The sequence below is a fragment of the Poecilia mexicana genome, unplaced genomic scaffold, assembly GCF_051168715.1.
Source record: "Poecilia mexicana isolate PSO_F unplaced genomic scaffold, ASM5116871v1 scaffold_14, whole genome shotgun sequence".
Taxonomy (NCBI): Eukaryota; Metazoa; Chordata; class Actinopteri; order Cyprinodontiformes; family Poeciliidae; genus Poecilia; species Poecilia mexicana.
Genome location: NW_028263383.1, coordinates 11,172,579 through 11,194,725, shown reverse-complemented (window position 1 = coordinate 11,194,725; position 22,147 = coordinate 11,172,579). Strand labels below are relative to the sequence as shown.

Here is a 22,147-nt window from a genome sequence, read left to right as displayed (position 1 = left end):
TACTGGAACTGAAAAGCACAAGGCGCCAATAGTTGACAGAATTGTTGAGGGAGTCTCAAGACAGTGAAAGAACAAAGGATGAAAGGAAGACGATGAAGATGAGAAGAAACAAGAGAGATCTAGACAGAATATAGAGCAGCTACAGGGCAATGTGCAAAAAGCATGCTGGGACAGGCATAAGGGCAACTTTTTATTCCGTATTGATCCACCAGGCTTCAGCCGGCATCTCGCTCGCTCTTCACACACAGACAACACACACACACTCTCTTTTGTTTCTGACTTAAGTTCCATCCTTCATAAGTGGCCCCACAGGCCTTTGGTAAATGGATATGTTAAAGCGTTGCACAAACACAGCAGATATTTATAGACAGTATCATCTTTGATTGATAGAAACAAATATCAGCAAATGTTGGAAAATAAGATGTCAGACAGAAGTGTGTCCAGTGGTTTGGATTCATTCTGGACAATGGACTCCATCAGAACGCGTTTACCTGCGGGGATCCATCGGATCCCTGCTCCCTGGTCTTTCTAGCGAGTCTTTTCTTCTTCTTATGAAGTGGTTTGGACTCCAGGATCATTTCCTCCAGCTCAAAGGTGGGGTCACAGTTTAGTCTCCGTCTCTTTAAAAACAAACAAATAAAGACTTTTAAGGAGATTGAAAGAAGTTGCCATGTTAGACGTTACAGGTTTACATAAAACTAGTGGGAAAAAAACAAGTCGTTCAGATTTTTCCAAACCTTTGGTTGTTTGATGAGTTAAATTAATGTGCAGTGACTTAATTTTCCATTGGACTTTTCCTTTTTTATGCTTCCTATATATTATCAAATATTAATGGAGGCTAAAAAACTCAGAATAAGAAATAGGAATATAATTAGAAAAAGAGAGTCAATTTGAAATTGATCCTCTGATCAGTCAGTGGTTTTAAATTTTCTGGACAGACATGGACTACACAGTTGTGCTACTTTGTCACAATGTATGAAAACATTCAAAGGAGTTACTCCTTATTAAAGACTTTTGTACTGAAGTCATAGTTAATGTTGGACTTCATTACAAACCTTTAGCTACTATCTGCATAAATAAATGCAGCTGCCATTAAAACCAGCCATGACGCATCTAGCTGCCAGATTTCAGAAAACAGTTTTAAAATTAAGATTTATTGAGAGAAAAACCAACATCCCCCTATGTGTAAATGCAGTAGCATTGCTTGCTTTGGTAATTAGATATTAATTGACTGGCCACATGTTTGACATTTATCTGTCTGGAAAATGTTACAAAGCCATCTAGTGAACCGCAGTGAGAAATACTTTCCACAAATGGAGCAAACATGGAACAGATTAACCTTTAAAGGAGTGACTAACTGAAGAAAATTACTCCAATAGTGATTTGATTACTCATCCAGGAGGTCAAAAAAGAACAAAAACAACATCTAAAGTCTTAGAGGTCTTACTTGCCTCAGATAATGCCAACATGTACGATGTACAGTTACTAAAAGACAAAAGAAATTGGGGACAAATAAATCCAAGGCAGCAACAACTACCGATCTAACAGAACACTGTCGTCCAGCTCATATTTTTGAGAAAATGTTTTGATGATCTTTAAGACTTTTAAGAAGATCTTCTTCTAGAAGGTACATATCCTACTATATCTGTAAAAGCAGCACAGCATTTAAAGAAGAACGTCATCATGGCAGGCGGACATAGAGGTTGAAGTGTGATGGCTTTCTCTGCTAATTCAGGACCAGGACGACTTGCCACAATTACTGAAACCATCAATTCTGATCTTTAGCAGAAAATCCCATATGGAGAACACCTGGGCAACAGTTTGTGACATTAAACCTCATCATGCGAGGGTCATGCAGCAGGAAATAATCCAAAGCACATCAGTAAGTCAACCTCTGAGAGGGTAAAAAAACCCAAAAAACAATAAAAATTAAAGTCTGGATTGGAAATGGTAAAGGCTGGACATGAATTCAAATGATACACTGCAGTATGATTTGAAACAAGAAATGGATTTCTAAAAACTCTTCAATATGAGAGAATAAAAAACAATCTGCAAAGACCAGCAGGTCATAATTCTGCCATAGGAATTTAGAAACTGTATTTTGTATTTATGAAGGTCATTTTTGTCCAGGATCGAAAATTATTTGATGACCTGAAATGTTGAAGACAAAAAAAAAAAAAAAAAACACGAGACAAAAACTTTTTAAGGCACTCTAGAAGTAAAAGTAGAAGAGAAGATTGATGTAATCATGTAATATAATTATCCTAGAATAGTAGAATGAAAATTCAACAGCATTTATATGAATGTTTTGCTGTCTAATACAAAGAGTCAGTCAGTCTTCATATTTTCACGTGTTTTTATCCTCACATTAGGAATAAAGCCTGGAGGAAGCTGTTTGTTGAGAACTGCATCCCAGTTGACGTCAGACATGTAATCCAGATCTTGGAGCTCTGCGAGACAGGATATGCGCTTCTGGACATCTATGCACAGCAACTGAAGCAGAGAAGAAGATTTTAGTTAGAATGATTGTGTACAAGTTGGGATCAGAGTCTCAGTGAGACACTGACAGGTGGATGTGCTTCGCCTGAAGGATGAGGCAGAAAACTGACGGGAAGAAGAGACCTTTCAGAAGTCAGGCAGGCTGGAAGGAGAGGGAGATAGATTCCGAAACAAGGAGGAACAGAAAGAGAGGAAAATGAAATGAAATGCATTCAGGTAGCAAATGATAGTGCAGAGAAAACAGTGGCCTGAGAATCCTGGAAGATGAAGGACAAATGTATTGAGCATGGAATTTTCTTTGCATTCTCACTTTCCCTTCTCTCCACTCTTTTCCTCCCCCTTGCGCACACACACACACATGCAAACTCACACACTTTCACATGCAACAGGAATGCCAATGAGCTCAGAGGAGTCTGAGCACGAAGCAATGCAACAGTTAGACTGCAGTGAATTGCTGGCAAGAGAAGATGATCAAACAAGAGAAAGTCCTTCAGTTTTACAAATGCATCTCAATGACAAGAACATTTTAGAGATTATGAACATTAAAAGTTATTTTTGTTCAGCATAGCTTGCATAGTCTGTGCAGAACATCTACCCATCTCACAGGGGTACAAGATCAAATGTTTTACTCTGTGAAACATGACCTGTCTGCTCTATGAAGAATGTCTGTTGCTCATAGCAAACTACGTTTTGAACAGTTTGCATGTATTGAAGTATACACAGCGACTGCTGCACTGAACCCACTGAAAGCCTCATGGTTATTCCACCAAATATGGATTTCTGAACTCTTCTTGAGTTAAAACATTAGTATTGTTGTTTCTAGATGGATATGACTTTTTTTATTTGCATTATTTGAGATCTGGAAGCACTGCATCTTTATTGCTTTCACCATTTCTTATTTTCTGCAAATAAATGCTACAGTTTTGCTTGGAATTTCAGAGACATGTTGTCAGTAGTTCATTGAATAAAAGAACAATATTTATTTTACTCAAACAAAAAGTAAAATCTGAGAAACAGATCACTTTAAGTGGTCTCTTGACTTTTTCCAGAGCTGTATGTAAACATATGTAAATGTATTGAAACCAAACTTCTGCTTCAGGGTGGAGTTAGTAACTTTTAACTTCTTCATATTTTCCTCTATGCTTTGTAATCAACTGGGCATCTTTGGATGCAAGTTAGGCTGAAATGCTCTATGCACAATCTAATACTGCCCTCATGTGACCAAACTATAACAACAAGACTCCTCCTATTTTAACCAACTCATGCTGATATGACTCTAATCTGACTGATCTTAATAACCTTGCAGACACATTAATAGAAATGTACCTTTCTGAGTAGAGACTTCATTTCCAGAGACCAGGCTGCTGGGTAAGTTGGATGGACTTTGTGGAACATTTGTAGAATCTCATTAGATGGTGTGTTGGATCTCATCACATATGGTCTCTGAAATAGCAACAAAGAGTGGAGATGGGAGGAGAAGAGAAGAGATATTCCCCTTGCTCACACCTTTTATGGTCTCATTTTCTGCTCTGATAAAGACAAATGACTGCATTGAGGACAAGGGGAATAAGGGATGAAGTTTTGTCTTTGGATGAAACAAAGTGATTCAAGATGGAGAGGTGAAAAGACAGTGCAAGACAAAATGGATACATTTTGTATTTTTCTGTGTCATAATTTAATACCCCAGGTGCCACGATACCTCCCCACTTTCATTTACCTGTAACTGAATGCATGACAGTCCAGTTCCCATTATTCTAATTCAACTGTGCAGTTAAAACAGTTCAGGAGGTTGGAAGAAATAAAACAAATTGACAAGAATTGATTTGTTCCTCTGCAGAGCTCAGCACATTGCAGATAATGGTCAGGCAAAGGTGAAATAAAGCGAGGCATTAATGTGGTGCAATGTGGAAGAGCAGCTTAGGAAAGAGAGTTTAAGTAGAAGTCGTGATAAGATTTAAAGTCTTGTGAAAATAGCTGCTCTCAAGGCCTGTTCATTTTGATTAAGACGGCCCTGTTCTCTGAAGGATCTGGTTCAAGAAGACCCTGCTGTGTTCCAAAAAATGTTTCTTCATAGTCTGTGGCATTTCCAGGACCTGAAGACTAAAAGTAGCTCGTTACAGAGGAACTAGTTACATTTACTTCAATAACTTTCTGGAAAAATATGCACTTTTATGACTTACCACATCATACTTTTATTTGTGTAATAATGATAAAGTACTGATACTCTGAATAAAATTACAGTGTGTAACTTCACTGAGTCAAGAACAAAAAAGTTTTAACCAAAAATGCAGAGAAAGAAACTTAAACTTTATTTTGAAACAAAACTTCTTGTTTGTACAAGAAATTTAATCTTATGTTAATTAATAAATTAATGTTAATATAACCTGACGAAGCTGTCGACCCATTTAGAGGTCAAGAAGGTACAGTAAACATTTTAGTTTGTCTCTGGAAGCACTTTGCCCTGCTCCAATATTTATTTTACATACATATATACATAGCAACTAATATTTTGAAACAGTAGGTAGATATTGTGTCCAGTATGATCAATTACTCTGTACTCAAGTCGCCTTTTTAAATATTTTAGCTACAGTATATGTAAAATAAATGATTGTAGCATATTTAAAGTCAATAACAGACTGATGTTCTTGCAGTCTGTACAGTGGGTAAGATGTTTTGGATCAAAGAAAGGAAAATAATGTCTTGTCTGACAAATAGTTTGGTTAGACTAGGAGAAATAAACCCCACTTCTTTACATATTCAGGTCAGCTTTGATTCCCATTTAAAGTGTTGAGAGAGTTCCAGCTTTTCTAAAATTATATGCTAAAATAGAACAGAATGGAAAATAAGTGAAAACTCATTTCTCATCCATGATGGAACAGAAACATTTTATGCAAGAAAGTGATTTTTTTAAATGATTGACCTCCCTTAACTTTGTGAAATGCTGATTACTGATCTGTTAAGCACCCCCTTGCAAGAATCATATGTATTACTGACCACAGACAGGCCCAAGGTCACACAGAGGTGAGCCATTTGAGTTTGTTACCTGTCCTCTCAGTAGCTCATAGGCTGCAATCCCCAGAGACCACCAGTCAACAGAGAAGGAGTATCCAGGGTGGGATCCTTCGAAGCTCTGGAACAGCTCAGGAGCTGAACAGAACAAAACACACAAAATCATTATAACATCACAACATTCCAGGTTACTTAACATATGAAAAAAAAGTACTTTGAGAGATTTTTTAATTTATTTAGACTGTATTTGGCTTAGCTGAATACTCTGTCAAAACAGAAATATTACAGAAAGATGTTGAATGTTATTTAGCCTGGCATAGTGACACCTTTTAAAAATTTAGCTTGAAAATTTTGTGACTGTTGAAAATGCATGAGACATTTTGTTCCCCCTTTCACAATGAATTTTGTTATACATGTTCTAATCTGTTTTATTCTGCACTAGATCACACATGGTGACGCATCAGGCTTAAAAATACATGTGGAGACTTCAGGGTCATTGCTGGTCTGTTGGTTCCGGGCATAAAATGATAAATTTCATGCTTTTTGACACGAGAGACGATCAAACAGACTTCAGGTCTGATTGCTTATGTTTTAAATATTTCACATAGCAGACAGTGCAGTCAGGCAGTGACTAATGGTTGGTTATTCTTTTCCTCTAATAGAAGAGAATCATCTATTCTGGGGTAAATTGTGTTCTGCTTGTTTGCACACACTTCATCTAACAAACCCCCATGATTTTTATGATGCTGGAGAGGCACTGACTCATACATTTCATTGTGTTAATGCTTTGTTTTTTTAACATTTACTTTGACAGGATTATGCTCACAGAAAAGTCGTTTGAAACCTCAAATGTTTTTTATTCTTCCAGTATTTAGCCCCTCTCATTTCCCCATCAGCTCCTACCAGTTACCCTTCCTACTAATGAAAGAATCCCAGCAGCATGATGCTGCCACCACATTTCACGCTGCAGATGGCAGCACATAGAGAAATAGGTTTCTTTGTCCTGTGATATCACATATTACTAAAACATTGACCAACTCAAACTGATTATCCTTTTGGGGATATTTGTTCAACTCACATTAAAACTTGGATTTTTGTCTTTTTTTATTGTGAGATGAAGTTTAATTGATTTTAAGATTTCTGAGTATATTTTGACCAGAGTTGCCATCATGCTTGATCTTCCACTATAAGCTTGTCACACAGGATTCTAATATCAATCTGAGGAACAATCTCTCACTTTACAGGATTCCAACTTTTAACATTTACCAAAAAAAAAAAAAAGTCTGCTTGGAGCAAAAAAACAAAACTCAAACCTTCAAAAACAGAAAAATAAATGTTCTACCTCATCATTTATATCCCCTGAAATCCTATTAACTCCCATCTAATCTCACAGAGGCTGAATCCACATCAAAGTGACGTCTGATGCATTTAGGAGTCACAGTGAGGAGAAGCACATCTGTGCCTAAAGGGATAAACTTTTTCTTTTTTTAGAGACAGTAGTGCTTCAAATTATACAGGTTTTTTTTATAAACATACAAAAATATCTAATATCTATAAAACCTTTCATTAGTTTTCTTCTAAAGTCAATAAAAATTAAAATACAGAAATATCAAGTACTATAATAAGTAATTTAACATAAAACAGTACCTTTTCAAATCCAGAGCAAATTAGTGCTGGTGGATTTTAATGAGCTGCTGCATTTACCTGATCGAACTAAAACATGAACTGAACTGAAAACCTTCTGTTAAAAATGATAAAATTAATACAATTTTCTTTTGTTTTTACTTGAGTTATTATTGCCTTACATTAGAATGTAATAATCTGAAATATTTAAGTAGTATAAAAAAATAAAAAGGTGAAATTATAAAGGGAACAAATATTTTTCAGCTCTGGACAAAGTTATTTTTTTTCTCTAAATCAGAAAAGAGAGAGCCCTTTTTTACTCCATCATTCACCTTTGACAAAAGACTACTCCTCTTTAAATAAAGAAAGAAAATTCTCTGGTCAGTGTTTGATGTGTTCATGTAAAAAATACACTCAATATCAAAGATGATTTATAAGTGCATTGATAAATCTTTCTATGAGAGAAGTCAGAACTTGTCTTTTTACTCACCAACAACAAACAAGTCAAACTGAGTTTCAAACCCAAAGGGGAGGAATCCTCACTGCAGCATCGATTCTCCAGTTTGTTTAGTGAGTTTGATTCATTCCAGATCCAACTGGACTTTGAAGACTTGAGAAAAACGTTCTGATCTTACCCATGTATGGTTTGGTTCCAGCGATTGATGTTGCCTTCAGGTCTTCTTTTACAATGGCTGCGATGTTGAAGTCCGTCAGATGGACATGGCCTGCAGATCAGATGAATCATATCATTACTACTACAGTTACTATAATCAGTGGAGCTTCCAGGCAGGTTTATCCTAAATCTTATTTTTTTTATTATCAAAGAAGAAGATATACACTGGTCAAAGAAAATTAAATTACTCCTTATTGATTATTCTTTGATTCTGCGAGGGAGGTAGTAGCATCGTCAGTGGTTTTCAAAGTCACAGCTTTGACCTGAGCCTTAACATGGTGAGAGAGAGAGAGAGGCCTAGTCTTTGCTATGCTCACTGATCACACACTAATGAGCTGAATGTGGGATATGTGCCTGCATACGCTACATCTTTCTATACCTTGGGCAGTTAGAGTGCAGCCGTGTATGCAGAGCAGTGATTACTCGGATGAATGGGTGTCCCTCCTGACCCTTTACACATAAAAAAATGTCTTAAAAAATACACAAATGAAGCAGACATGAGAGTTTAAGTAGAGAAATACTGTCAGAACCATCTAGCTCACTTTGTTTCTCGATTTAATTTTTTCTTTTGTTGAATTAGACACGCTTATTGCAGAATTATTTAAAAAATCAACACGGCAAAGATCCACATAAAACACAACATTGCAGACATTTAACACGTCCCTTCATGCTCAACATGCTGCTGGTCACTTTTAACCAGCAGCACCTAAAGTTTCATTCCTGCAGTCTGAAGGAAAACCAACAACAGAAATTCCCAAACATGTTTTCTATTCAATTAATTAAATACGAAGAATTGTGTAAATCACACATTACAATATCCACTGATCTTACAACCTACCACAGTTTGAAGAAGTTAACAGTTGTATGTTTATCATATAAAATGACAAGAAAATGACAAAATATAAAAAGATGACACAAAAAGATATATCTAAGTACGTTAATAAACATGACAGCCGTGGTCTTTTCCTCTCCACCTGTATGATTATGAATATTACTGGTGATCTATGGATTGATAAGCTCATCCTAGTCAAAGCTGCTCTGCTTCGCAGCAATTAAAACTTGTAACTTTAAGGACTCAGTTGGGAATTGATATAACAGTTCTTCATGTCTCCCGTTGTTTGCTTGGGGTGGAGAAATGATCTGCAGCTTACATCACCACATTCTCGTCATGGACTGCGTCTGTTTTTGTAGGAAACATGAACAGCAGCCCACAGTGGATAACCTAGACAACGGCACCCCAGGTCCTCGTCCCTGCATCCCCGGGCTATGTTGCCTAACAAAGCGCCATCACTTGGGCATGAGTAAATTGTTTTTCCCCTATATGAAGCAGCTCCCTGTGGAATAAAAGGATCACAGGTCAATTTGTGCTTTCAAATTTCCCCATGTGGAGAAGAAAACAGCTCACTTCCCCCTCTGATGGCTCATGTTGTTTGTAAGAGTTCAGTTAGGAGCCAAACCCCAGCTCTGCGTTAAAAAACATTGATGCTGGAGTGCATAAATAGATAAAAGTGCACTGAGTTTGTAAAAGCGTACGCAGACAAAGAGAGAGATTACAGGTGAACATTTGTTGTTCTGCTGAATCAATCCGACTAAATCTCTTTTCCCTCCTAATCTTCTCATATCTCTGATGTTTGTCCTTTCTTTGGAAAATCCTTTCAGAAATGTTTGCTCATCACTTTTCCTCTTCTTGTTGAGTGGCTCATCTCGTCTGCCTCTCTCCCTCTCAGCTCCCTGTCTTTCTTTGTTTCTCTCTACTTTGCCTCCTTTCCATTTTGACAGCAGGACGTTGATCCTACATGTCCCCTAAGCTTCCTGAGCAGATGTCCACTGTCCCCTGAGATCTCAGGACTTCTGTCTCTGTCCAAGTGCTCATATGTCACACCGTTACATTTCCTGGCCAGTGTTCAGGCTGTTAGTTTTTACATTTTTATTCCTTATGGACTGCTTTAAAAATTCAAATAAATACAAAACTTGCATAATTTTCCTTTGAGGCTTGAGATAAAATCACTCTCAAAAGTCACTTTATCACAGTTTGGTGATGTAAAAAATGTTCAATCTGATTGTCCATCAGGAGTGAAGGTAATTGAATGCTAAAATTAAATTAAACGAGGTTCAAGAAAGTACTAGTTTAAGGATGTGCGTGTTAATGTAACCAGGTGTTTGCATCTTTAAATTCTTTATATTTCTTTCCTCCAATAAACTTGTTTTATTCTTTTTTAAATCATGAAAATCAGAAAATCAAAACATTTCAACAGGGGTGTACATACTTTTGGGATCCACTCTACTCTATTATATATATTATATTTACATATATTCAATCAAACTGAAGCCAAAGAAGTAAATTTAACATCACATTTGGCTCTTTTCCCTAATAATGACCATCAGTCAAGTGTTTTAGTCCTGCAGTTCATGTACAAGTAGAAACATGTTTTCCATTTGAAAACTAAACAGAAAAAGTAATTCTCCATGTATACTGCTGTGTCACACATCTGCAATTTCCTTGTATTATTCACTTGATGAAGGCATCTCATCTCATCTTAAATCCTTTTTTCCAGAGTACATAAATAAATCTACATGGTGCACCACATCTTAAAAAGTTTGTGTTGGACCTGCGTACAACGAGCCGTAACTGGAACTGCTTTATATTCCTCTTCATTAGCATATTGATGAAAGATTTTATAGTCTATATTAACACTCCTTTGATTTACTATTGTTCCGTTCAACATCTTTTACACAAACACACACACAACCACACATCCACTTCTGTTTCTGCCTCTTTTCTCCCAGCTCAAAATTCTGATTTTGAGCAGAATTTTCCCGTTAAGCAGACATGAGACGTGACGTTCACCGATTCATCCATGTTCCTCACACACCAACCATCCATCTCATGTAAAGTCATAGTTTGGAACAGAAATGGCACAGTGCCTCCTTCAACTCAGGCTGACATTTTCTAGGTAATTTTCCCAAATATAAACTATAACATGAGACAGCTATAAAGCTTATATCTGAAAAACTACAATCACTTTGTGGTAAAAGATGATTTAATAAAGCATCTTACCGTGCTCATCCAGAAGTATGTTGTCAGGTTTGATGTCTCTGAAATGGAAAACACAAAGTGCCGTGAGATTAGAATGTGTTAGCATCAAAACGGGTTTTAGCTCCAACTACAAAAGCAACTGTTGACTTTTGAGGTTTGTAAAACACAATTAGCTGAGTTGAAGAACAAAGCGAGCATATTAGTTTTAACTGTCTTTGTGTTTTTGGTCAGAATTAAAGATTGTCCAACAAAGCCGTCTGGCAAAATATATATATTTTAGTCATAAAAAACAGTTGAATCATAGAAAAATAATCCTTAAAAAATTCTTAAACCCAGTAATTAGTGGCATTGACTTTTTCACTTCATAAGATTTGAAAATATAGAATAAGGAACAATTTAACCCCCATTATTTGTACTCATGTTCAGTTAATTAAAAAATTTGTTTCGAAGAAATAAAAAATAAAAAAATTGTGTAGAGAAATCTTTTCTTCCATAGTTGTTTGTCACCTTAGTTTACACCAGTTTACACCAGACTACATTATTTTCTTCTGAATTGAAAAACAAGTAATTTTTTCATGATTCATGTCTTGTTTTAAAATGTCATTCATTTTTCTGGATGCTAAGTATTGTTTTCTCACGGTTTTATCAAAATCTTTTCAAAATTATTTAGAATTTCTATCAACACATTTACAAATGTAAGTAAAATTGTTATTTAAGTACAAAGTTGCTGTTATGATAGTAGCTAACAGTATCATTGCTGAATTATTGGGTGATGATATGAAACTAATTATACATTATTATATTTTATTTTTTTCTAATTTGCATAGATTGTGTTTCTAAAACTTTTATTGCATTTAATGAAGTATTTTTGAATTTAATTGAATTAATAAATACTTGTCAAACAAACCTTGAAAAGCACAAGTTTTCACCAAACAGTGAGAAAGATGACTTTATGGAGAAATAACGTCCTCACTTTTATTTCTTAATTTAAATAAATTCCATATTTACAAGCATCACAAACAAACAATGAGAAAAAAAGACCCTTAATTGGATGTGCAGAATCTCAAATGTTCACTTTGTTTCCAGGAGTTTAATTTTTTGAGTTAGCTGAGTCATTATTTCATTAAAGTAGAAAAGGGACACATAATAAATCAAACTGAAGATTTATTATAACGGCGTTCTCCAGGTGTGTGGTGAAAACAAATGAAAATGTGATAAATGACATTAGGGAGAGAGAAGAGAGCTGCAGGCCTGGTTGTAGGAGTAACACTGAAGAACAAGAAGTCACATCTGCTGGACCATCTCGCAAAAACTTGAGAGAGCAAATAATGAGTGGAACAGGAGGAAATAATTTAAATATTTTTTAAACTTTTTTTACTTGCAACAAGAATGAAAGTTGAAACCACAGAGACAGTTTGTAAATGCATCTAAAACCTGCAGACTGATGCATTCTGATAAAATGCTTCTCTTCAGTGTAGTGTTTAGTGATGCACTTATGTGACCTCAGGCAATAACTAAATGAGTGGAAAGGTACAGAGTGTTCTCTGCTTCTCCTCACAGTATTAAAAAAAGAAAAATCCAAAGATGTTCTTAAACTTGTTGTACTTTATTGCAATTGGAATTACATTCTTGATTTTGTAATTTTAACACTTGCAATCTCTGTACTAGCATTCCCTCAATTTAAATTGTCTGCTCTATAGGAATGTAGCAATATTTAGCATATAAAAGGCAACAGAAAAAAATAAATAAAAACACCTGCGTATGCATCTTTATGTTTCCATGGTACACTCCTGCAGAGAAGGACAACCTGTAGCATGAAGCCAGACTCTTGGACGTTGTGGCACATCGACTGAAATGGGTCTAAGTGGGGTTAAGAAAGGTCGACCATGTAACCCTTAATTAGCTGACATTTCCCTCAAAGGATGGCAGTAAGGGAGTGAAGGGAGGGGAACTGTCGCTGCTAAAAAAGAAAGCTGCAAGGGAAACGAGGATGACTCTTTCACTGCTAAAGGCCAAACTGTCATGGCGAAGCCACAGGGGCCAGAAAGGGCCAGGGCACCAAAAAGTCAAATAAACCCAGCCACAGTTTATTAAACATGATTGTTTCTTCCTAAATTGGTTTCTCTAAATTGTCCCTAGGTGTGTGTGTGTGTGTGTGTGTGTGTGTGTGTGTGTGTGTGTGTGTGTGTGTGTAGGTGTAGGTGTGTGTGTGTGTGTGTGTGTAGGTGCGTGTGTGTGTGTGTGTGTGTGTGTGTGTGTGTGTGTGTGTGTGTGTGTGTGTGTAGGTGTGTGTGCGTGTGTGTGTGTGTGTGTGTGTGTGTGTGTGTGTGTGCATGGATGTTTGTCCTGTCTGTCTCCGTCTTGCCCTGCGATAGACTGGCGACCCGTCCAGGGTGACCCCGCCTCTCGCCCGAAACGTTCGCTGGAGAGGCACCAGCACCTCCTGACCCCACTAGGGACAAGGGTGTTAGAAAATAGATGGATGGATGGATGGATGGATGGATGGATGGATGGATGGATGGATGGTTTCTTCCCCCCCACACCCCCCAACACCAATTCCTGTTAAAAATGGATTCATCTCCTTTGTTCTGCAGAAGTTTTTGAATGTACAATATAGAACGGTTCTCCAGATGTGTAAATTATAGTTGGCTTTCCTCCCAATTGACTTTTGACAAATGACACCCAAATATTGCAGTTTGGGTGACATTATATTGTTAAAGTCTACTTTTAGAAAGATCTATTTATTAATGCAACCTAATTCTTTGTTTTGCTACTTAAGTAGTAATTCTGCAGTTATGATTAAACAAAGTATGAAATGGTGATAATTGGAATACTCAGCTGGCATGGCTCTGCATTTTATGCATTCCAATTAAAATAATAAATATTTTATAAACCTTGGAGACTCTGAAGCCTCTAGAAAATATCATAATCCATTATCCTGGTTCCTCCGTTGCAATCAATTTAAATAAAGATATAAAAAACTGAAACATAATGCATGTAAGCAAAATTTTGCAACAAAGAAGTACTCTTCATTTTTCATCTCAACTGTATAAGAAAAAAAAAGGATTGAAGTAAGAAACTAGCAGCTGTTAGTTTCCCCCAGCAGTTTGTCATGTGTTGGTATCCTGGGACAACTGAAGCGCAGCATCTATTGGTTCTGAGGAACAGATGGGTCTGCAGCAGCTCCGGTCACAGCAGGGTTATGTGAAGAATGGATTGCTAGATGAGGTGAAACCTCTGCCATCTGCAGCAATTAAAACTGTGACTAAGAATATTTCAGGGGTGAACAACAGCATTATGACAAAAACAGTTCCAAGGATCCACATTATCATTTAGATGAATTAAAGAAGCCAAAGGAAGAGCTAAATGTTTAGCGCTTTGTAACTTTGTGTGGCACCTAGACGTGGAAAATCTGCATTTTCTATCAACAACGTAGGACAGTAGAAAAGAGTTTGGAAGTCTAAAGCAAAATAAGAATAATTCCTGGTCCTGAGTGTGGCGTAGAAAAGTTCTGATATCATACATGCTAAAATGTTGGTGTTCCTTTTAAAAGTCCATGACGAAGGGCCAGGTTTACTCAGTGCAAGCTGATCCCTCTGGCTTTTCCTTTGGTTGACTGGCCTTACAAGCTATTAGCAGGATCTAATGACCTCATTACAGCCTGCTATGAGAGGACGAAGGTAAGCTAATCCTCTACCTGGCCATATGATGCGGAACTGTCACCGGAGCTGCCGACACACCTGAGAGTTGAGGCTTTTATACGCTCACATACACAAGTCCTGGAACAGCAAAACCGTTTTCTCAAATCAAATACTGATCTCAGCAGCTGGTACTGAACTAGATGTTTAAAGGTTCGTACGGCCAGTAATTCAGGCCATCAAACTAACAAAATATAGGGATTCATTACATTGTTTCTTGTAACAATGTAATGATTTTTTAATAAAAAAATCCTCTTTTATTAAAAAAGAGGATTTTTAATAAAATCCTCTTTGATTTTATTAAAACATTTTTACAAAATGATTTTGGAATGTTTTCATCACTCTTTGACTTTGTTAATATATCAGAGAGGAGAGTAAAGAGTTAAATGGTCAAACTGACCAGCAACTGGACAGTGTGTGAAAAGCACAGTTTTACTGTAGCAGCATAATCTCACATCTTAAGTGTAATTAAATGTTTCTCATTTACTACTCTGTTCTTTACTATAACTATAAAAGTTATTAATCACCTGTTTCCATGGGGAGAAAAGGGAAGAGTAGATGAGAAAGAACATATTACTGAAAGAATGTGCAGGAAGGAATGGGTGTGGATAAGGTTCCTGTCATATTTTATTATATTTGTTCATTTATGTCATCCCCCCCCCCAAAAAAGTTGAAGGTTACACTGCAGAGCAATTGAAGAGTTTTACACATCTTCGCCATCAGGTGCCACTAAGGCAGGAAACCACAGCTGCCTGTGTAACATGCAGCCCATGCAGAGAAATATGTCGTGCACATGCTGTCTGAATCACTCTGCTCTGAGAGCTGACGCCCACCAGCCACTTAGGGGCCAGCAGCTTTCTTTGAACTGAAAGCTCCACTCCACAGACAGGGACTAACCGGTCCAATCCAATAAACTGCTGCATTTTTAACTCTGCCTCTCTTCCTTTTGCTGAGAGAAGCTGTGAGAAGTTGGAGCTTGGAACTGATGTGCATGTACATGTCGTTTTGCACATCACTGAGTTTACATTTATGCATATAAAACTCTCTTTTTGCTTATCCTTTATTCATTAACAAACACAGAGTGTTGCTGCAGACTATATCTTCTAAGCAAAGTTGAGCTTGACAGGTTGACGGTTTAATACAGCGCTTGAGGTGAAGCTTGCCAGGCAGGCGGCGAACGCAGCCACGGCAAGCTAAAAAGTTCAGGCCAAAACTCACATCACAATTATAAGCGATGAATAATTCAGGTAGTCAGAAACATTCAGTGTTCTGGCTGTCATCTCTTCCGTTTCTTCCTGGCTCTCTGAGTCTCTACCTTTGCCTTTTCCTTTCTCTCTCTCTCTCATGTACCTCTGTGTGATATTCTGAACACACTGCTGTCTTCAAAAATTCTCCTTCTTTCTTTCCTCGTATGAGCAGGCATGTGGGAAAAATACAATTAGTGATCTTTCTGGAGCAGGCTCGCCCTTCCAACAGTCCATCATGTTCGGGACACTGTACTCCTCCCATTATTTAATCTGTTGTTGTGTGATGGGCTGAGCCAGAGGAGATTTTCAACAATGATAATGCTCAGTTCACCATTTCCGAGGTGGAAATTGGAGAGCTTGCACCAGCTGGCATCTTAATCTGCATTTATGAAAGAGGTGAATAGAATTTCACCCTCACATTTTATCCCACTGCCTCTCTCTCTCCTTTCTATCCGGGTTTTCTTTTCTGCTTCTGCTGTGAAATAAAACATTTACATACTCCATGAATAAAGAAATCTCTGCTGAAGACGTGACAAATTCTCCTCAGTCAGGACAGTTGATGGAAAATAAGAGCGATGACTTTCCACCATTCAATCTGCAAATGTGATCTGTTCTCCAAATGAACAATTTGTGAGAAGAGCCTGATCCAGTTGTCCTCACCTAATCAAATAGAAAATCATAAACTTTTTGGCGCTACAGAAAGGCCTTGGAGAACGAACGAGTAAATAAATTATTGAAAAAAATAAGCTACCTTGAGGAACAGTTAACTGCACATGTAACACTAAAATAGGAATAAAACAAGGAAAAGCAACAGCAATCATTACAATTAAATAGACAGTGAAAGGAAATGTGAATATTTTAACTGTGTGCGCGTGTGCGTGTGTGTGTGTGTGTGTGGGGGTGTGTGTGTGCGTGTGTGTGCGTGTGTGTGTGTTTGTGAGAGGTAGAGAGGCATGAAGAGTGCAGCTTAAGTGGCTGAAGTAGACATGATGCTTCAACAGTAAAGTTCAATTAATTTAAAATACATTAAAGTGATCCTAGTAGGGGGAACACACACACACACGCACACACACACACACACACACACACACACACACACACACACACACACACACACACACACACACACACACACACACACACACACACACACGCACACACATTTCATCACCACTTCCATGTTGTACCCACAACAAAGCTTATTGGTTTGTTTCTGTTGCTGGTAGTGACAAATCCAGGAGATGAATAAAAAATAAAAAAAATATACTTAAACTGTGTATTATTATTATTTTTATAGATTTTTATATTGGTTCTGCTCTGTTCTCTGTACTGCTGTAACAATGTAAATTTCCCCACTGCAGGATTAATAAAGGAATATCTTATCTTATCTTATCTTGTGTTTGGATCAATTGACTTTCTGAGGCATGTATGAATTACTAAAATCACTAACACATCCTGCTGAATAACTAAAACCATCACATCTCCTTCCTGCAGGGAGCCGTCGGTTCTTACTGCCAGTAAATCCCAGGTGGTTGTGACGGACAGCTCCTCACACTGATCCCGCTTCTGGAGGTTTCCTTCAGTTAAAAGGGAAACTTTCCTTTCCACCATCACCACATGCAGAAACCAACATCCCTAAAGTGCACAGCGATTCCTAAATGAGCTGGAGCTCCATATTGACGTGTAAACTGCAAACTGACAATATCCAAGTCTTTCCATTACAATGATTCCAGGAGGCACCAACAATCTCCTGAGGATTTACCCATAGATGATCATTGTTGATGTAAAAGAGGCACTCAACCAATGAAACGCAAAGCATACACACACTTCCCCTTACACACACTCTTTCCATTTGTTCTTGCCCTTGTTTGGAAAGACTTTTCAAGTCTCTGAAGATGTTTTCTAATTGAGGTTCAGTCCATTGTTAATAATTCAAACCCCCCACAGATCGCTGTGTTAAAACATTGGAAACAAACCAGAAATATGAAGTTTATCTGAAAGCAAAAGAGTTTTTTTTTTTTTTTTTTTTTTTACTTCATAAATATACTAGTTATGCTCACCAAAAAAAGTTGGTGGGGGAATAATGCCTCACCAACTAAAGAAAGATGTCAGTGCTGAGCAAAACAACATTATTATGTAAAGAAAAATATTTTTAACTGAAAACATTAAGAATATTGTATTGATACAAAGGGAGAAGAATTGCATAGTTTTACTCAGGACGAGAATTTCAAAGGTTTGCACACATAGTATGACTTATTTTTAAAGAAACAATTTTTTAAAGTTAACATGAAAAGATAGACTTTTACGGAAGAGGAATGGGGCCACTGGAAAAAACAAACAGTTCTGACTTTAATCATTCTGAGCCACAGCAGTAAAACCAAAATATGAATCTTCCAGTCCAGCACCTGAAAACTTTGGGCTCATCATGTTTTTAGGTGGAAGAATGCAAATAGAGGCAATGTGGGAGGATTATTTAATAAAACATGGTTATATTCCCTTATCACTGAATTGCAAAGCATATGAGCAACAGAGTAAATAAATTAGACTGTCATAATGTGGATTTGAATCCATCACTTTGAACAGAACACTCTGTCCCAATCAGAACTTGGTAACAACATTATTATGTTGCCAAACCCCATGTGACTTACTGGCAGGTCATCATCATCATCATCATCATCATCATTGCACTCATAATTACAAAAATAAAGTCCACCCACCAAACTGCATCAAAAAGGGAATGTGTACATCCAGGAGTTGCATATAAAGAAACAGATTCTGAAGACATCCATCTTTCAGTTGCCACACCAAACTCCTCCAATCTGGAACTTATTCATTCCATTTCCATAGAGATGAGCTGTGAATTACTTTCCACCGCTCTTCCAATCTGAAGCTAATGAATGCAGATGGAAAAGATGTTGATGCCATCTAAACAAACAACATCCAGCACCTGCACATCAAGCTGAAAGTCTGTCCTCTCCTGGACTGAAATAGAAAACATGATTTAAATATTCATATTTTCTCAGAGGAGTGCATGAATAACCAAATTATTAATCTGTCCTATTTATTTCCCTTTCTCCACTCTACTGTGGAGGGTTAAGAGCACAGACAGGAGCAAGCAGCCTGCTTAACGTTAAGTGGTGTAATTTGTTATCTGTGGGTGTTGATAAATTAGTGTTCCCTGTTGCAGTGATGCTTCCTATTAGTCATGATCTGAGAAAGCTTTTATTTCTATGATTACCTCTTTGCTCAGTCACTGGAGTGGAGGAATGAGTCTACAAGGCTAATTCACAAATCTGACATTTTTTATATACAGTTTTTGCTGTAGATTTTTCAAGGACAACAGAATTCAGTTTTACCTAAAGTAATTTAAAATCAAGAAAAGAAACAATTATTGAATCATTCCTGCTTCATGGTCAGGGAACTAAGTTATATTGAATAGATTTTGCTGTCAAAACTTTCATTTCCAGTTAATCCTCTGTTTAAATGGAGTAGAGCACTCATTAACTTCTGCAGAATACTGAACAACGTACCATTCACTTGTTCTGTCTTAATGTTCACCAAGGATCATTCCAGTAAACATTCTCATTAAAAAGAAGTCAATTAAGAACTGTATAAAGCAAGTATAGCTTAATTTCCCAACACTTTTGTGACAAAGTTTTCATAGAAAAAAAAAAACAAAAAAACATTTAAAGTATTCAGAAAAACTTTTAACTCAGGATGTCACTTGAATAGTGACGATGCTAGAAGGTCACGGCCTGTATATATTTAAAATGACCTAATCTGAACTAAAGAAAGTATTCTTTCCACTGAACGTGGAAATAAAAATCTACAAAACACAAATGGGCCAAAGTTAGTTTAACATGTATGGAGGACTTTGCCTAAATTGTCAATAAATATTGAAGTTTGGGTGACATTATATTACTAAAATACAAAAACTTCAAAATGTTTCTTTGAACTGTTTGATTTTAGCACAAGTTAAAATCTCTGTAAAAAATTTAGATTTTTCAGATCATAGATTTCATGTTGACTTTTAAAAGAAAGACTTAACTAATGTATATTCATACCAAGCATGGTTCTGGAATCAAGACGTCTTTATGACTACTATTTTATGATTAAAACAAAGCACTTCACTTTCTCCACTGCAGCCAAAGTAGTAAATATAATTTCAGAAATGCTGCATAAGAGTCCCTGTTAAGCCATAAATACTTCCTCACATTATTCCTGTTTGAGCACTTTGTTGAAAAAACTGTCGAAATTTGACATAATTAGGATTTTTCAAGTAAAATTTCTATTTTCTTATAAAAACATTTTACAAATATGACATGAAGGTCACCTTTCTGGAACTGGTTTCGATAATGGTAATAGTCATTTAAGTTTAAGTATTTGTCTTCAGCGCTAACATCATCCATTTACCAATTTATCTTACTGACATTTTTTACTTAAAACTGGAGCTACAGCAGTAGGAGAATCACTGGCTGTGGCAGCAAAGTCTTCATAACAAGATAGGAAAAAAAAGAGTGGTTGTGTTGAAAAAGAGGAAGTTAAGGTTTTCAACATTTCACCTTTATTGTATTTTATATACCTCTGCAGTGACATCACATTGCAATGTTTTTGAAACACTCTAACAACCTAAGATAACATTTGGCTGGAACAGGCTTTACTTGGCTTTGCAAGTCTGTTACTTTGCCATGGCAGCAAATATTTTTGCTTAAAGAGCAGCTAATGTGCATCTTACAAATTAAAAGGAGCATAAGCCTATCAGCATCTGCTGAACTGGTACATTTCACAGTAACAATGGTGTTTGGATCAAGATAAAGCAAGTATTGAGCTTGATGCTAAACCATCTGCACAGTGGCAGACGAGATTTATTTAAAAATCTGATGGCATCAGACATCCAATGAAAAATATCCTGAATCCATCTTACCTGTGTATGATGTGCTTGCTGCGAAGGTAACCCAAAGCCAAGGCCAGCTCACAGATGTACAGCTTCACTGTGCTTTCTGAAAAGTGGACGTTCTGCTGAAGGTGATACCGCAAGTCTCCCCCCAGGAGCAGGTCCACCACCATAAACATGTCCTCTTCATCCTGAAATGAATACCTGCGATGGAACAAAAGCATGGGTCAAGCAAGATAAGATCAGATAACTGTTATGAGCAAATAACGTGTAAACAGAAACTAAAGGGGAAAAGCTCAGTAGATGAATGTACAGAAACAACATCAATACATCTCAGTAAATTAGAATATCCTGAAAGATTTCACTTTTTCCAGCGACTTAATCCAAGAACTGAAACTTGTGTGTTATCTAGACATAAAAGGAAAAACAAAAAATTGAGAAAATGTAAATATTTCATAAGATGGAAAAAAAACAAAACATTTTAAAACAGACATCTTGTGTTATAGGGGGAAGACTGCTGACACCAGCAGATAGTCACTGACACTCCCAACAAGAAGGGTAAACCACAGCAGCTGATTACTGGTGAAACGGGCTTTTCACAGAGTGCTGTATGGGAAGGTATGTGGAAGGAAAAAGTGTGATAGAAAAAGGTGCACAACAAAGAGGGAGTGGACTGAGGCTGAAGTCATTGGTCCAAAATCCACAAACAGGCACTTCACATATTTAAGCAAGCCTATTCTGCCTCCACATGATTTTTATGATGTTGATTTTATCTATGATTTTAGTTGCACTGTGTAGCACTTTGAGATTTTTTCTAATGAAAAGTGCGGTACAAATTAAATTGATTATTATTATTATTATTATTATTACATCAGTATTGGTATTTTGACCTGTTCAAGTATATTCACATTTTTCAGATGAACCTGTATTCCACATTTAGTTCAAGAATTCTGCAAAGTTATCTTCCAGAGGAAAACTAGTTTTATGTCAGTATTCAGTATTTGAGCTACTGAATCAAATCAGCCAATAGGAACGGACATGAATGGTTTGACAAAACAAACGGTTGAGTTTATCTACCCTATAACCTGTAAAACCACAAACCTCAGACTTCAGAGCTGACCATGGGAATAGCTCTAAGAGCTTTTGTAAGAACCATACAGATAAAATAGCAAGTTAGGAACAAGCCAACAACGACTTAAATAGCCTAGAAATGTATATATAGAGCGACAGATCCATAAGTATATATCTAAGAACCTAATAGGAGACACGTGAGCTCCCTTTCTCTTCTCTAATCCTAATGGTTTAACCTTATTTGAAGGCCACCGCTTATCCTTAAAAATCTGCCATTTTATGTCAGGATTAAAATGTTCCAATTTTATGGTAATTCAAAACAACATTACCACTTTCTTTCTAAATTGAAAACACAATCATCTTTGTGTTTCTCGAGTTTTAAAAGTCAAACGAGGA

At 36.8% G+C, this 22,147-nt stretch overlaps 1 protein-coding gene across 1 annotated transcript in view; it reads right to left on the bottom strand.

The window, feature by feature from the left end:
• The window catches only part of stk32a (serine/threonine kinase 32A), a 50,411-nt gene that overhangs the window by 6,775 nt on the left and 21,489 nt on the right, over positions 1-22,147 (bottom strand). The window contains exons 4-10 of the mRNA XM_015010902.2: positions 20,711-20,884; positions 10,863-10,900; positions 7,767-7,856; positions 5,543-5,646; positions 3,826-3,942; positions 2,368-2,493; positions 492-620 (exon numbers count right to left, since the gene is read on the bottom strand). Coding sequence (XP_014866388.1) covers positions 492-620; positions 2,368-2,493; positions 3,826-3,942; positions 5,543-5,646; positions 7,767-7,856; positions 10,863-10,900; positions 20,711-20,884 — 778 coding nt within the window. The remainder of the gene's footprint in view (positions 1-491; positions 621-2,367; positions 2,494-3,825; positions 3,943-5,542; positions 5,647-7,766; positions 7,857-10,862; positions 10,901-20,710; positions 20,885-22,147) is intronic.